The 14,327-nt window shown below is 43.8% G+C and overlaps 1 protein-coding gene across 5 annotated transcripts in view; it reads right to left on the bottom strand.

Annotated features, from left to right (window-relative positions):
• Nucleotides 1–2,747: 2,747 nt before the first annotated feature.
• arid2 (AT-rich interactive domain 2) overlaps nucleotides 2,748–14,327 on the bottom strand; it is a 38,077-nt gene continuing 26,497 nt past the window's right edge. For all 5 annotated transcript variants that reach the window (XM_084345508.1, XM_084345506.1, XM_084345507.1 and 2 more), the window contains 10 exons: nucleotides 12,820–12,898; nucleotides 12,581–12,715; nucleotides 11,880–12,094; nucleotides 8,511–10,921; nucleotides 6,479–6,633; nucleotides 6,240–6,378; nucleotides 6,001–6,086; nucleotides 5,715–5,838; nucleotides 4,640–4,731; nucleotides 2,748–4,390 (listed from right to left, as the gene is read on the bottom strand). In XM_084345508.1, the coding sequence (XP_084201634.1) occupies nucleotides 4,279–4,390; nucleotides 4,640–4,731; nucleotides 5,715–5,838; nucleotides 6,001–6,086; nucleotides 6,240–6,378; nucleotides 6,479–6,633; nucleotides 8,511–10,921; nucleotides 11,880–12,094; nucleotides 12,581–12,715; nucleotides 12,820–12,898 (3,548 nt within the window). In that variant the 3' untranslated portion in view covers nucleotides 2,748–4,278. The remainder of the gene's footprint in view (nucleotides 4,391–4,639; nucleotides 4,732–5,714; nucleotides 5,839–6,000; nucleotides 6,087–6,239; nucleotides 6,379–6,478; nucleotides 6,634–8,510; nucleotides 10,922–11,879; nucleotides 12,095–12,580; nucleotides 12,716–12,819; nucleotides 12,899–14,327) is intronic.

Here is a 14,327-nt window from a genome sequence, read left to right as displayed (position 1 = left end):
GTTGTATATCCATATTTCAAAATGAAGGCCAACACCTGTTTGGTTAAAGTGTGGAAGCATTTTTTAGTTCATGAGAAACTGAAAATGGCAATGTTTGTCTAGCTTTGCAACATAAATGAGTGAACAGCTATGATATGACTTTAAAACTAGCATGTACATTGTAAAAAGCAGCAAAATACTTACAATAATTAAAAAGTAATGTGTCATTTAACCAAAGCCTTTTTCACAAAATACATTTTTACACCTGAAAGCACGAGCATAAATATTAATAATGAATAATGACTGAACTCCCCTCAGCTGCTTTAATGTCAGAGCCCTGGTATTGTGCATACGGACCCACTGTCACACCGTCATGACTTACTGGGACACCTGAACGCATGAATATAAAAGAACCATCATCAGTGTTATTAGTCACACCTGTGATTTCATTACTATGACAGGCCATAATGTAAAAAATTGGAAAAGGACAACTGGAAGCCTGAATTCAATCAATTATTTACTGTACTTTAAAGCCTTATTAAAGTAAGGACACAATTCATGTCTTAAATGAATGGTGGTTAAAATGAGAAGTGATGGCCACCATGAGTAAAAAGACAGCAGCAGCTATGAAGCCAGACCTCTGCAGTGCATACTCAACACTCCCTGCTCTTTCTGATGCATAAACACCACCACAGCGAGCACTGGAAGCATAAATAAACAGAAGGATGTCATATTATGCTTTAAGCACTAACTAAATGTGACACTATACAGCCTTTTGACGAATACTGAAAGTTCTCTGTAATGTAAGATTAAACACAAAGTGTGTTTTGGGAGCTGTGGGAAGTGGAGCGCTCAGCAAAGTCATTAACAATTCAATTATGTTGGGGGAAAAAAGGAGCCAAAGGAAAATGTCCAGTGGTTGAACAGAACAAAAGGATGAGCTTGCCAGTAAATGGAGCTTGTTAGGTTATATCAGACAAGAGGGCTGTTTGAAGTCCCAACTACCAACCATGAAAACTGAGTGCTGAATATTAAAAACACTGGCATCTGTTCAGAATTATTTAGCACACAACTCAGGGAGTAGTGATGGATTCAGGAAGAGACTCGTCCTCAGCTGGTGTTCTCTACACCAGCGGTTCACCAACCTTTTCAGTCAGACAGCCCTCAGAGAAGCTGAAGTGCCCCTTTACCCACATTCACACCCAAGTGTTTATTTGGATTTATTATTTATTTTATAAAGGGATTATCACTGTTGGTTCTATGGAGTTGGTTATTATTATTACAGTAATGATTTCTTACAATTAAAGTGTATATTTAAGTCTGGTAAACAATTTTTGATATTTATCCTCTTCTTTTAGCATAGCCTACTATTCCAACTACTATCGTTTACTTTCAGCTAACTAGGCTACTTCAACTGTTTTTTCATTACTTTTAAAAAACATTGTCAACTGTTATTCTACCAATTAGGCCTAATAGTACAGTTTATCCATTACCTTTAGCTAATAATCAAACTGCTAATTACTTTTAGCCGACTATTAGGCCTACAACCGTTTAGGCTATCCATTACTTTTAGCTCTTTCAACGGTTTCTCGTTACTTTAAGCTAACAATTTAAACTGTTTATCCATTAGCCTACTTTTAGCCAACTATTAGTATGCTTAGGCTAATCATTACTTTTATAGCAATTTCAACTGTTTATCAATTTTTAGCTAATTGTTTAAACTGTTTTATTCAGTACTTTAAGCCAACTAGGCCTATGACAACTTACTTTTGGCTGATTACTTCAGCTGCTGATGCATTACTTTATGCCAGATAGTAGCCTACAGCTGTTTATCCATTACTTTTAGCCATTACAACTGTTTATGCATTAGGCTACTTTTAGCTAACTATCACACGTTTTTATCTATCAGGATACTTTAAGCTAAATGTTAACTACTTGTGTTTTTCTGTCCCAAACAGCAGTGTGGCTCTGGTCCTCTGACTTTTCTGTGACTACTCATTGCTACTTGTCAATTTGATGAAGTTCACACTGGCCTATAGAGTATAGAGGCTAAAATATATAATAGATTTGAGCATTGTAATGTAGTTTGGAGAATATTATAGATGCAAGACGAAACTGACAGAAGATTGATACCGAGAGAAAAAAGCTGCAATCATAAATCTGTCTGCTACTTCAGTCCCACGGACAGTCCCTTGGATTCATTAATAAAAAACACTTAGGCTAGTGATATTTCAGTCGTGGTCGGGGCCATAGATTGTAACTTACACAAACTTCAGTCATATTAAGGATCAATGAGTCAGGCAGACTGGACCCCAGCACTCTGATCTACTGGGTAATGGAAGGTTAACATGGGGGATGTATTTTAGTCATTTTGCCAACAAGTGTAATGGCATCCCCCCTCAAAATTGTCTACTGGTTATAACTGTGCATCCATTACTTTTAGCCACCTATTTCAACCATTTATCCTTTAGCTAATCGTTTAGACTTATTTGCTCAATTGGTAATTAAACTAATGCACTCTTTAACAGCGTTCAGGTGTTAGAGCTCACTCAATATGTGACGATTAGGTAGGATTTCTTTTAATTAGTTGAGCTACTCCACAGTCTTTCCATGAAGCCCTTGGCAGCTGCATGAGTACCTCGTTGAATACATGTAGCTCTGGTTGGGAATCAGAGCTCTACATCCACTGCTGCATGCACTTTGATGGAGAAAGCAGGAGATGTTGGTTGGGGTGAAGAAACAAGAAGAAACAAGCGTAAAAACCAAAGCAAAATGTTCAGTGTTTTATTTAAAAACTATAAACAGTCACCAAAGTAAATAAAGCCAATCTCTAACAGACTGTTAGGTCTATGTATAGTCACACATCCTACTGACACCGCAGAAATGAGGATGGTTGGGTCGCCCCGGTCAGATGCTAATACGACAGGCAGTCATAAATGTTACACAACACACGGTAGAGAGGACAGTCTGAGGACGTGAGCCGGAATGTGGCATGGTATTAAGAATGAAAAAATAGTACAATAAAACTCCACACTATATTAAGATAGAAAAAAGTAGTGAAGAAAATATCATACCTGCACGTAAAGCAAAGAACACAGGAGAAAACCTGTATAAAAACTCCATGTATTTAAACCAATTTACAAATACAAAAAAATTTTGGTACGCGCACTGTGCCCGTACAATGACAAAACGCTTACAGTGGATATATGTTACTTGTGTGTGTGTGTGTGTTGAGGGGGAGGGTGTGTGAGGGAAGAGGAAGGGAAGAGAATACCTTCAATATTTTTTTTTCTTCTACAAAATGACATGAGATATATTATTCCATACTCTTTCAGCCAGCAAAATGAGTTCTACAAGGTATTATAATACAAAAAATGTCACAGTTCCACAAAAAACTGTTTTTTCCCCCTCCCTAAGCTTTACAGCATCAGTACCTTTGCAGAATTATTTACAGGTTTTTAAGTACATTCATCCACTGCTGAGTATAGAATCACATTAGATACAAGTGACCAGGGATCATAAAAAAGCAAAAAAAACAAACAAAACAAACAAAAAAAAACATACTACTTTATTCAATCCTACCAAAGTAATGCTTCTATTACTCCACAGAGCAAGTTCTCCAGTGGCTGCATCGGCATGAAAGAGGATCTTCTTTATATATATTCACAACATATTTACAAGATTCTTTTTCATTAATTGTAATGGTATTCATTTCAATAATAAATAAGTGAAAATATATTGACTCAAGTAAGAAAACCAAGCTACCAAGTTTCTAAAGAAAAAAAAAAATTCTCTGCGCCAGTTGCCAGCTGAGTCCTCCTCCGCCCAAGCCTGTGGGATACCTTTAATAAGCCCCCGCCCTCCTCCGTCACGCCCACCCGTACTCTTCAGTCGACCGCCACTCACTCCAACAGCACACATCGGTTCACGGGACGAAGAGAAGAATAAAAATAACAAAGGAACTTAAACAAAATGTGCTCGTGTTTGGGGTTTCGTCGGTTGAGTCCCTCGGGGAAGCAGTCTTAAATAGCTCCCCCTCGTGGGCAGCTGGTGGAAGACCCCGTGGCAGTTTTTTTTATGTGTGTGTGTGTGTGGGGGTTGAGAGAGGGCGAGGGGAGGGGGTATGAACACAGGTTGGTGAGGAAGGAGGTGAGGGATGAGAGGAGGGTTGAGGGTCTCTGCTCCGGTTCCCGGCCTCTGCTCCCCCCCCCGCGGACCCGCTACGGCTCACCGGCTGCTTCCTCCTCTCGTCTCAGGAGAGGGGGTTGAGAGGGTTTTAGAGAGGTTGTCCTTTTGGCGTTAAGCCTGGAGCGAGCGTGTCAGTTCGTAAAGGCATTTGGCGAGCGTGGTGGAAACCTCCATGTTACTTAGCGCAAGCACAGAGAGGTGCGTCTCATGCCTCTTTACCAACCTGAGAGACAAGGAAAGACAAAACTAAAGTCAGAGTGCATCTTTATCCAAACACCGAGGTACGATCAAGACAACTGACAACATCATGAAATCCAGAACTAACACTGATGGATGGATCACGCATTTCTGTTGTATTGGATTGCATCATATCGTCAGGTGTTTTTGATTTTGTCCATTCTCATGTAACATTCAGGGACATCGTTTTGGTCACAAGGCAACAAACATTCGTCAGAGTCAGTAGGACACTTACATGCGACCACAGTCAGAGTGCTTGGCGATGTTCTTTAACGTTAAGGCAGCAGTTAGTCGTATGTGTTTGGTCACTGGTCCCTCTTTCTCATCCTGGGAGAGGAAACAAACAAGAATTATATTTAGTCAGAGTGGAAATGAGCACTTATTTTGGACATGACTGTCAACACCAGGAACAATGACTACGATGATAACGATGTGAGCATCCACATTGTTGAATGACAACGTTCTGTAAAATAGTGGTGCCAAGCCCGTGCTGCCATTCCAGCTGTGTCAGCAGCTTAAGGAAAAGGATACTTATGACACTTTACTGCTGTGCATAGTGAAGAGAAACAAAAAGAATACCTGATGGATATGGGTTCACAAAATCCTTCAAAGACGAGAAAATGAGTTCGGAGAATCCAACACTGATTACTTTTGTATGAGTAACATCAATTATCCTGGCAGTTGTCAAAGAGGACATCAAGGACAAAATGAACTTCAGTGCCAAATACCGTTTGGCAGTCTATCTGCCATTAGGAACTAACTGAACTATTACATTCTTCTACTTGTAATTTGCAGCCTAATATTAAGTAATATAAGTATTTAAGTTGTGAACATGATGAACTTGACTGCATTAACCCTGAATCAGATGGATATTGATTGGCAGTAAGTGTGTCCATCATTCATCAGATCACTCTGAATGTGATCCCAATGACACCACAACTGTCATCATCGTTGTCCAAGTTGTGACATGGACTCCTTCATTGTTGTAGTTCTGATTCTTGGTTTAGAGAGCCCTTAACAATGGAGTATCATTTTTACAGTAGCAAATAAATAAAATGATGTTTGTCTGAACCTGTAGAAATTGGGTGAATATATGTAAAGTCTAACTAAAACCAGGAAATGTATTCCCATTCAATCCTGACCCTGTGTTTGAACCATGAATTGAATGAAACAGTGGGATTTAAAGCCTACAGAGCAGCTTACGTCCACCTCAACCAGCCAAGAGCTTTGTAAGTCATACAACAGTGTGCGCGCCACTTCCCAGAAAAATCAGGGAGAGATGTGGTAATGGTCAGCCTCGCTCTACTCACAGTGAAGTCCCTGAAGACCAGGTTTCGAGAGCCTCTGCGTAGGGCCATGAGAGCTGCGCTCGGATGATTCACGATTGCTTTCGGTGCTCGCTGTGCCGGAGTACTGCCTGCCGCTGGCGGTGTCCTGTAAAACACAACAAGCACACACGCAACTCGTCAGTGTCATGACTCAAACACCACCATCCGCACACTGTTGTTTATATGTCCATTAGACACAGTGGAACGAATAAAGTGTAGTTTCATGCAACAGTCACGTATCAAGATGAAGAGAAAAAGTTGTATGTACTGGGAAGAAGACTGATTGGGACTTTGCGCCTGCTGCTCCTCTAGTTTGAGTCCAGCCAGCAAAGCCTCTCGAGAACAGTGCTTATCCTGGAAGACAGTGTGGAAACAATTAAGATAAATCTTCTTATGCATTTCATTTTTATCTTAAGTTGAGGCAGTAATATTGGTGCTATAAAAAGATAATTTTTTAAATTGAAATTCTTCCACTTCCTACCACAGGCAAAGTGGAGGGAGTCTTACCTGTAGATGCGTGATAAAGGACAGTCTCTGCCGGGGAAAAGGTTCACATCCCTCCCATTGACAATGGCCTCCATACACGCCTTTTCCACCATGTTGCGTTGCTGCGTGGTAAAACACCTGAGACGGCGTTTCGAACCACCTAGAGAAGAAACGAGAACACATCAGCAGAAGCTCCACGGCGGCTAGAGAAGGATATTGAATTATGAACGAGCGGCAGCCCGTCTGTCTCCGACACGTACCGTTTACAGGACTGCCACAGACACTTGAAGTTCTGCCCTGCTTTCCTGGTTTGCTCTGGTGCTGCTGCGGGGGTTTGCTGTGCTGGGAGGTGAGGGCTGTGGTTACCCGCCGGCGAAGGCTGGGAAGCAGGGGGCGGGGACGGGGTAATCGTAGGCTGTGGAAGAGTTAGGAAAGTCAAATAAATATTGTGATAACCCTCATTCCATTTGAAGATATTCACAGATCACTTTCTTAACAGGTAAAATATGGAAGTTGCGAGTCGTTTATAAAAGCGAAAAGTTTTAAAAAGGGACGATTCATCCCGAAATTTTAAAAAAATGCACTATGTCCTCTTACCTGTAGGGCCATTTATCTATCTAGATATTTTTGGTGCGACACTAGGTAACACTCGGCGTGTGGTGCTCAAAAACGCTAAAAAAAGCTCAGTAGAGGAGGAGCAGATGTACAGTCGGGTGTAATTCAGCAGAGCAAAATCAGACATCTCAATGCATTAGCACTACAGGTAAGAGGGGAAATATGTGCTTTTGTTTAAGACTTTAAACATTTGAGTGAACACCTGAACATTTCGAGGAGCAACACAACCCAAAACTGAACCTGCATTAAAACCCTCATTCATTTCTTGTTTGTCCAAAGTGCTTACAAAATAAAACTTACTTGCACATTCTATATAAGAGGAATGATGTGGATTTCAGCTATTTCTTATGAAATCCTCATGAGAAAGGTGTTGTTGGCTGAGATGTAACCCCGACCTGTCTAGTGGCAGAAGTTGTTCTCTCAGCTGCTTTGCTATAGGAGGTGGGTATCAGTGAGAGCCACATGGTCTTAACTGGCCTCACCTTCTTAACCTCCAAACATTCACTCATCAGACCTGAACCCAGCCACCGAACACAAGTGCGTATTTGTCCGTTTCGAATAAAAATATGTTTTTGCTCATAAAATCACACTTACTTTCAGGCATATTATTGATTTTAAAACTTATTTCTAGTGGAGGTCAATGCAGGCAGGGGGAGAGAATCACAGAAAGGCTTTTCAATGCTTTACATTCAACAGCCTCCTACACACACAGACAGCAATTTGAATACCAAACAAGTCCATTTTCTTAAGTGCGTAACATTTACGAATCAAAGTTATTGTCAGATTTTAGTCTGCAGCCTTTAAAACAATATTCATCTAGTACATAGTGTGTTACTTTGATTCAGTTACATAACTGTGTGTATTTCAGAATAAATACTGAACCATATTAAAAAAAAACCCTATGAAGTTTCTCATCACAAGTGGCTTTGTAGTGCAATGTTTTGATGAGCTGCCTGTGTTCTACCAGCAGGTACTTGATTAATGCACAGCAAGCCACAAATGGTGTGATGTGGCCAATACCTTTCAAGTGTAATGTTTTACCCAGGACTCTCATTTCAGTGTCTCTCATGGCATCTCACAGACATGAAGTGAAAAATTGGATCAGGATCGTCACACTGACAACAAAAAAGGAACTCTTTCTGTATTCTTTGCTCGATGCCAAGATGCCAGTGGCCCTTTTGTTGCTGTACTCTTGAAAGTCTCTCTGTTGGCGGTTAAGCTTCATTCTACTCAACAGCTGTAGGCATCAGCAGAGCATTAAGACAGATAGAGGCACTGACTGGTGAAAGACCAGAGCCATTTCTGCTCTTTCTAGGTAAAGAAATCTTAAGTCATACTACCTTGTATCAACTTAAATAAAAGGTATGTTTTGCAGTAGGAAATGCCCTCAAACCTGCTAGACTTAAAAAGGGAACACATAATATGTTCCAGTGAATGTAAACAAACGTTTGTTTACAATGAAAATGTCACAGGATAGCCCTCAACCAAAAAGGTAGGTGTTGAATTAGACAAACACACTCGCCATAGAGACCTTAGTAATGCAAATACTCACAAAATGTGTCTCGCATTACAGACAAGCAAGACACATTTAGTGACAGACCTGACATTAAGTCACACAACCGCAAGACACTGTGGATAAATGTGGCTTACTGTGAGACTAACCCTACAATGACTCACCGTAGAGCCAGCTGCCTGTGTGGGTGAGCAGTTCCTCTGCTGAGTGGCGTTCTCTATTGCTACTTTGGCTACTGTGCTTGGGTCTGTTCCTGCTGGTACCGCCACCATGGTGGCACTGCTGCCGGCGTTGTTGGGGTCGCTGATGGTTATGATCCGCACTCCCACTTTATTGGGGATCCCCGAGGGCGCTGCCGCTGTACTGCGGTCCTCGTTCTCAGCCGGTCTCTTGAGACCTCGAGCCTCAGAGGCCACTCCGTTTGCAGGAGGGGCAGCAGGACTCTGGGAGGTAAGAGTAACAGTGGAGGGGAGAGTAGAGTTGGGGAGCAGTTGCTGTCTAAGCACAGGCACAGCGTGGCCCAGCCCCAAAGGTCCATTGGTTAATTCCGAGGGAGGCTTGTTGCCTCCTGCCTGGGGTCCATTGGCCAGGCGCTCAGCCTGCTGGGCTTTGGCAGTGTCCTGCTGGGGGGGAGGAGGACTGGGGAGAGGGGGATCTGGCCCGTGACTCTTCTCAGAGGGGTCCACCTCCCCGTTCCCCAAGTACTGTTTGGAAGCAATGTGATTTGGAATGTTTTTGTTAAAGTTGCCACCACTGTCACCCCGATCAAAGTCACACACGCCGTTGACTAGAGTCTTTTTGGGGTCGGGGTTGCCCTCAAGTGGGGTGTTCAGGCCGGGGGAGAGGGCCTGCTTCCCATTAGCAGGGTGACTCTCCGTTGCCGGGCCATTGAGTGCCCCCTGGCTGTTCCCTGAGTGGTATGGAGGTAGATTAGACTCCATGCACTTCCGACCATTTAGCAGCTTGGCACCTGCCGCAACATCGCCGTTACTGGTTTTGCCATTAGAGGAGTCTCCTTCTGCCAAAGAGGAGTTCTCCATCACTTCTATCTTTCTCTCATGTATGTGCAGCCCCGTGGCATCCTTGGCCTCCTCCTCCTTTTGACAAATGATCTTGTCTCCTCTGAGGGGAGCTGGCAGTGGTGATGATGGTGGTGGTGGAGCTGCTGGGGCATGATGGGGAACTGTTCCAGTAGAGAATGGAGGAGGGGGAACTCCAGGAGCCACAGCACCCTGGCTGACAGCGGCCACAGCAGCAGTAGAGGTTGTGAAACCAGTGTTAGGGACCACGGTGAATGTGACTTGTCCCGCTGCCGCGGGGCCCTGGATGATGGTAGCTGCCCCAGAGCTACTTGTGGATATTAGCTGGCCTGGCAAGAGTTGGACCGTCTGGAGGGCTGGGGCTCCTGCAGCAGGAAGCTGACCAGGAACCAGCTGGACATTGAGCTGCTGGGGCTGTGGAGAGGGATTCTGGGTGCTGTAACTTGTCTGGTAGATGACCTGTGGACTAGGGGCTATCGTGCTGTTGGGAAGGGGCACCTGTGGAGCGGGTAGGATTAGCTTTCCTCCCGGAGTAGAAGGCCCTCGCTTTGGAAGCAGTAGCTGTTTGATCAAGCTGGACTCAGTGGAGGTAGGCTGAGAGGGGGGAGTTGGGGAAATTATTTGGAGCGGTGGCTGCTGTTGATGTTGCTGCTGTTGATGCCGTTTCATGGACAGTGCGTGGCTGACAGTTTGACTGGACTGGGCATTGGAGTGAGAAGCTGGAGGTGGGCAGGGGTTGGAAGCAGCTCCAGGCTGCCCTGCTATCTGGATAGTCTGGGCACCGGGAATGGTGGAGGGGTTGGCAAGAACGATCTGGTGTATGGCAGGGGTGTAGGCTGGGCTCTGCTGAGGGTTGGGACTGACTATGACGACACTCTGCGGCTGCTGCTGAGGCTGCTGGTTAGGAGTGGCTATCGTGGCTGCTGGTCCACCTGACTGGTTTGGCGCTGGTTTGGGGGCGATATTCTGAAATGTGACGCGGGACCCCTGGGAATTGGGCACACTCATGACACTCAACGCCTGACCACCCCCCGACTGGATGGTGGAAGTGGGTGCAACAGACTGAGCCTCTGCCTGGGGAGCTCCACCCTGAGGCCCACACAGTGGAGGGGTTTGGGGCAGGGGTGGGTGCTGCGTGATCGGAGGGCACACACCTTGTACCCTGGCTGTGAGGATGTGGCCCTGTGGTACCGGCTGAAAAAGCGTGACAGGCGTCCCTGTGGGGAGCATCGGGGAGTGTTGCTGTTGAGGTGGAGCGGCGGGGTTCTGGGGGCTGTGGTTCTGAGTGGCAGGCCCTGACGTCGGAATCTGGACCACCGGACCAGGTCGAACCTGCTGCACTGCTGCCAGAGGATTTGGTGGTAACTGCAGAGGCACCTGCGGGATCGCTGGGTGACGGGAAACAGTCAGGTGGCTTGCATGGGGAGGTTCCTGTGCGGTCAAGGCCATGGATGGGACGGCACCAGCAGTGTTGAGGCTGAGGCCCGTGGCCCGAACGAACTGAGGTCCAACACTGAGATGCCCGGGAGGTAAGCCTGGTCACACAAACACAAACAGAACTGTTTAGGTCCAAGATGCAACTTAAGCCTTAGTGTTCTCAGTTTATGAAAAATCTTGTAAAACATTAAAGCAGATTTGGGCTGCCACCTGTATCTGGCAATTTATTTTTGTTAATGTGAAGGATTGTCAAGCATTTGTCAATGGGACTGTGACAACAACAGAATGTGTCAAAAACCAGGATTCTCTACATGGATACAGTCTTACAGTAAAAACCCTGCTCAACACCTGCCAACATGATCGCTTCAGAAGCCAAAAAACCTCAGAATCTGACATATTTTTAGATTCACTACTGCGCCGGTGACTCTTAATGACAAGAAAAATGGCAAATTCTGTTTAATTCCCAGCATCCCCTTAATCAACCCTGAATGGGCCATACATGATGAGCTGGGTGATTTTGTTGCTCCATTAAAAAAAAAAAGAAAAGCTATAATGACCATGATGTTGACATGATTCTAAAGAGCTTTTATAATCGCATTCAATGTTTTTAAGTACCAATTTCATTATTATTTCAGAACACAATTAAAACACCACTGGCAATCGTCATCTGTGTTCAGTTTCATGAGCAGCCTTCCTTTCAGTTTCAATTTCCCTAATAAGCTCCCACTACTAACTTCCTTTCCAGCACACATTTTCTCAGTATGTTTGCCTTTGTAATTACTTCAGCCATCTTGGTCTCAGTGGTACTCACTCTGATCTTTCTGCAAGACTGCCAGCATCCTTCTACATAATACCACTGGAGTACTTATTCTTTTAATCCTTAACTCTTTAGTTTCTGACATTCGGACCTTGTCCTGGCCCACCAAATGCCTCTTGTCAAAAGCAACCGAGGGGGAAACAAAATTCACATTTTTGTGTAGCATTGTCAACTTCCTAGCTATCACAGAGACAAAGTGAATGAAAGAAAGTAAACTTGATTTATTATGACAGTTTTACCTGGAGGTTGGGCCTGAGGGTCTCCAGGAGCTTCGTGTCGGGCTGCTGGAGGTGCAGGAGCTGCTGCCGGGTTCTGCTGCTGCTGAGGCTGCTGGTAGTACAGCTGGATGGGCAGAGGGATCGACCTTCGCCTTAGCCCAACCAGGAGAATCTGGACCTGACTGGAGGCCTTGGTCTCGTCTTGCCGCCGCATCGTGTGGTTGGGAAACACAGTCCTGTGGTGGCAGAGGGAGGGCGGAGAGAAAATTGCAAAAGTTCAAATGCTGAAAGTTAAGTTTAATTTGCACGTTTACTGAGCATGCTCAACATTTTAGTACATCTTCTTCAACAAATTGAGCTGTTCAATCCATCTATTTAAAGCAGGGGCTACGTTAATGTAGTACAACCTCATTAAACTGCTTCTACTCAAGCTATTTATTACTTCTGGTTACATAATTCACACATTTCAATACATTCTAAAGAAACTCTACCAGCAACAAATGTTCCATGCCATAAGAGGCAACTAAGAAATTTTAGAGAACCTTTTCTTAAACAATTGCTGATATCTTGCTCTAAACAGCTAAGCTTTGATGAAGCTTTTCTACAGAGGCAAGACAGTAACTGCTGTGTACCAAACAATCTTGGTCAGGGCACAGACATTAATCACTACTCTGTGCTGGTGGAACATAAAAGCAACCGATAGGGGAGGAAACAGGACTGACCGCAGACATTTGAGGAAGCCGGTGGAGTTCAAGATGTTGCTTCGTCCCATTTTACTGCACGTGGCCAGGTACTCGGAGTACATCTCTGATCGAGACACAGTGCCCTCGGGGTTTGTCTCAAAGTGTGCATTAAGCCTGTTGGAGAAACAAACCATAGTCAGAGAGGTTGTCATGCAAGTAGAAAAGATGCTGACATAAACTACAGACATAAGAACAAGGAAAAGGTGAAATAATCTTACCATTGCAGTGTAAATTTTTCCCCATCTAGTTCAACAATACCAGGTGGAGGTTGAGTGGACTGAACTGGGACCCTTGTTACTGAAAAGACAAAAATAAACAGGATAGAGAAAATGTTAATGCTTCTCTGTAAATATTATTATTATTGTTAATAACGACAATAATAAAATAACAATATAATAATAATAATAATAACTATTATTGTTGTTATTATTATTATTATTATTATTATTATTATTATTGAGAAAATGTTAATGCCTCTTTGTAATTGACACTGCTGAAATACTGCAAAGCAAAAGAACATGGTGAATTTATCCATATTCAATAAACTTCATTTGTAATAATAACTGGGCTGTCCACTAGATGTCAGCATACTAATAACTTTGCAGCCCAGTGGAGCACAACAACGGCACAGGAATGACACTTCCAAGGTTAGGTGTGCTAAATTCCCGCCAGGGGTCACCTGTTAATTCACACACTGACTGTGACAGGTTTGGAGAGCTGCCTCTACATCTGCATTTCACTCCTTTGTTTCCTTTTCCCACGCTGATATTAGCAGGCAGCAAAAAACAAAGGTAATTTTAAAAACTCAAATCACGTTTATTAGTCACATGTTGTCATGGACAATCAGAGTGAAACTAGATCCTCCAGTTTTTAAGAGTTTGAATAGAATGGGAATATTAATAAATATATGTGCAGAATTGGAGGGGGGGGGGGGGGACTTAATCATTCTTTTGTATGTTCTACCAAATTATCCACTGTTTATGTTCCTGGTTGGTTTCACGTCCGTACCAGGCACTGATGGTCCCTGTTAGGATGCGCTTGATGGTGTATAAGTAGACATTCCTCAGTAGTTAAAGGAATACCCAGAATTCCCTCATGCTTTTGGACTGAAACAGTCTCTTCATTGCCTTCATCACCAAACCTTAATATGCAGGACCAGCAAGTGATGTGGACACCAAGGTACTTTCCAACCTCTCCAACAACGATCCATTGATAATAAGGGGGGGTGGGGGGGTGGTGGTGTAGTTCCTCACTCACTTCTTCCAAACATCTGCCATTAGCTCCTTAGTCTTGCTGACATTCAGGAGTAGGCTGTTGTCCTGACACTAGCGGGTCAGGTCCACTTGTTCCTCCAGGTACGCCTTTTTTACTATTATCTGTGATCAGGCTTAATGGAGTAAAAAGTGGCTACACAGTTGTGTATGCATCCAGAATACAATAAGGGGCTCCAAACACATCCCTGGGGTGCTCCTTGCACCTGAGGTCTGCTGTCAAGAAGTCAAGTATCTAAATCCAAAGGGAACTTATTCCAAGTGAAATAGAATAATGCAATGACTAAACAGCTGGTACTTCAGCCAGAACTGGGAACAAAGCAAACTGCGGTGGTGAACAATTTGTAGTGAAGGAGCATAGTGCTATAGTGGCTCAGCAACAGGTAAGTAAGCAGCTTTAAGTGAATTAGTCTGAGTTATATTTTTTACTGTCAGAATGGTAGCTTTGGGAACAT

This window comes from Pagrus pagrus (genome assembly GCF_965226575.1).
Source record: "Pagrus pagrus genome assembly, chromosome: 23".
NCBI lineage: Eukaryota > Metazoa > Chordata > Actinopteri > Spariformes > Sparidae > Pagrus > Pagrus pagrus.
This window is presented reverse-complemented; position numbering and strand designations above follow the sequence as displayed.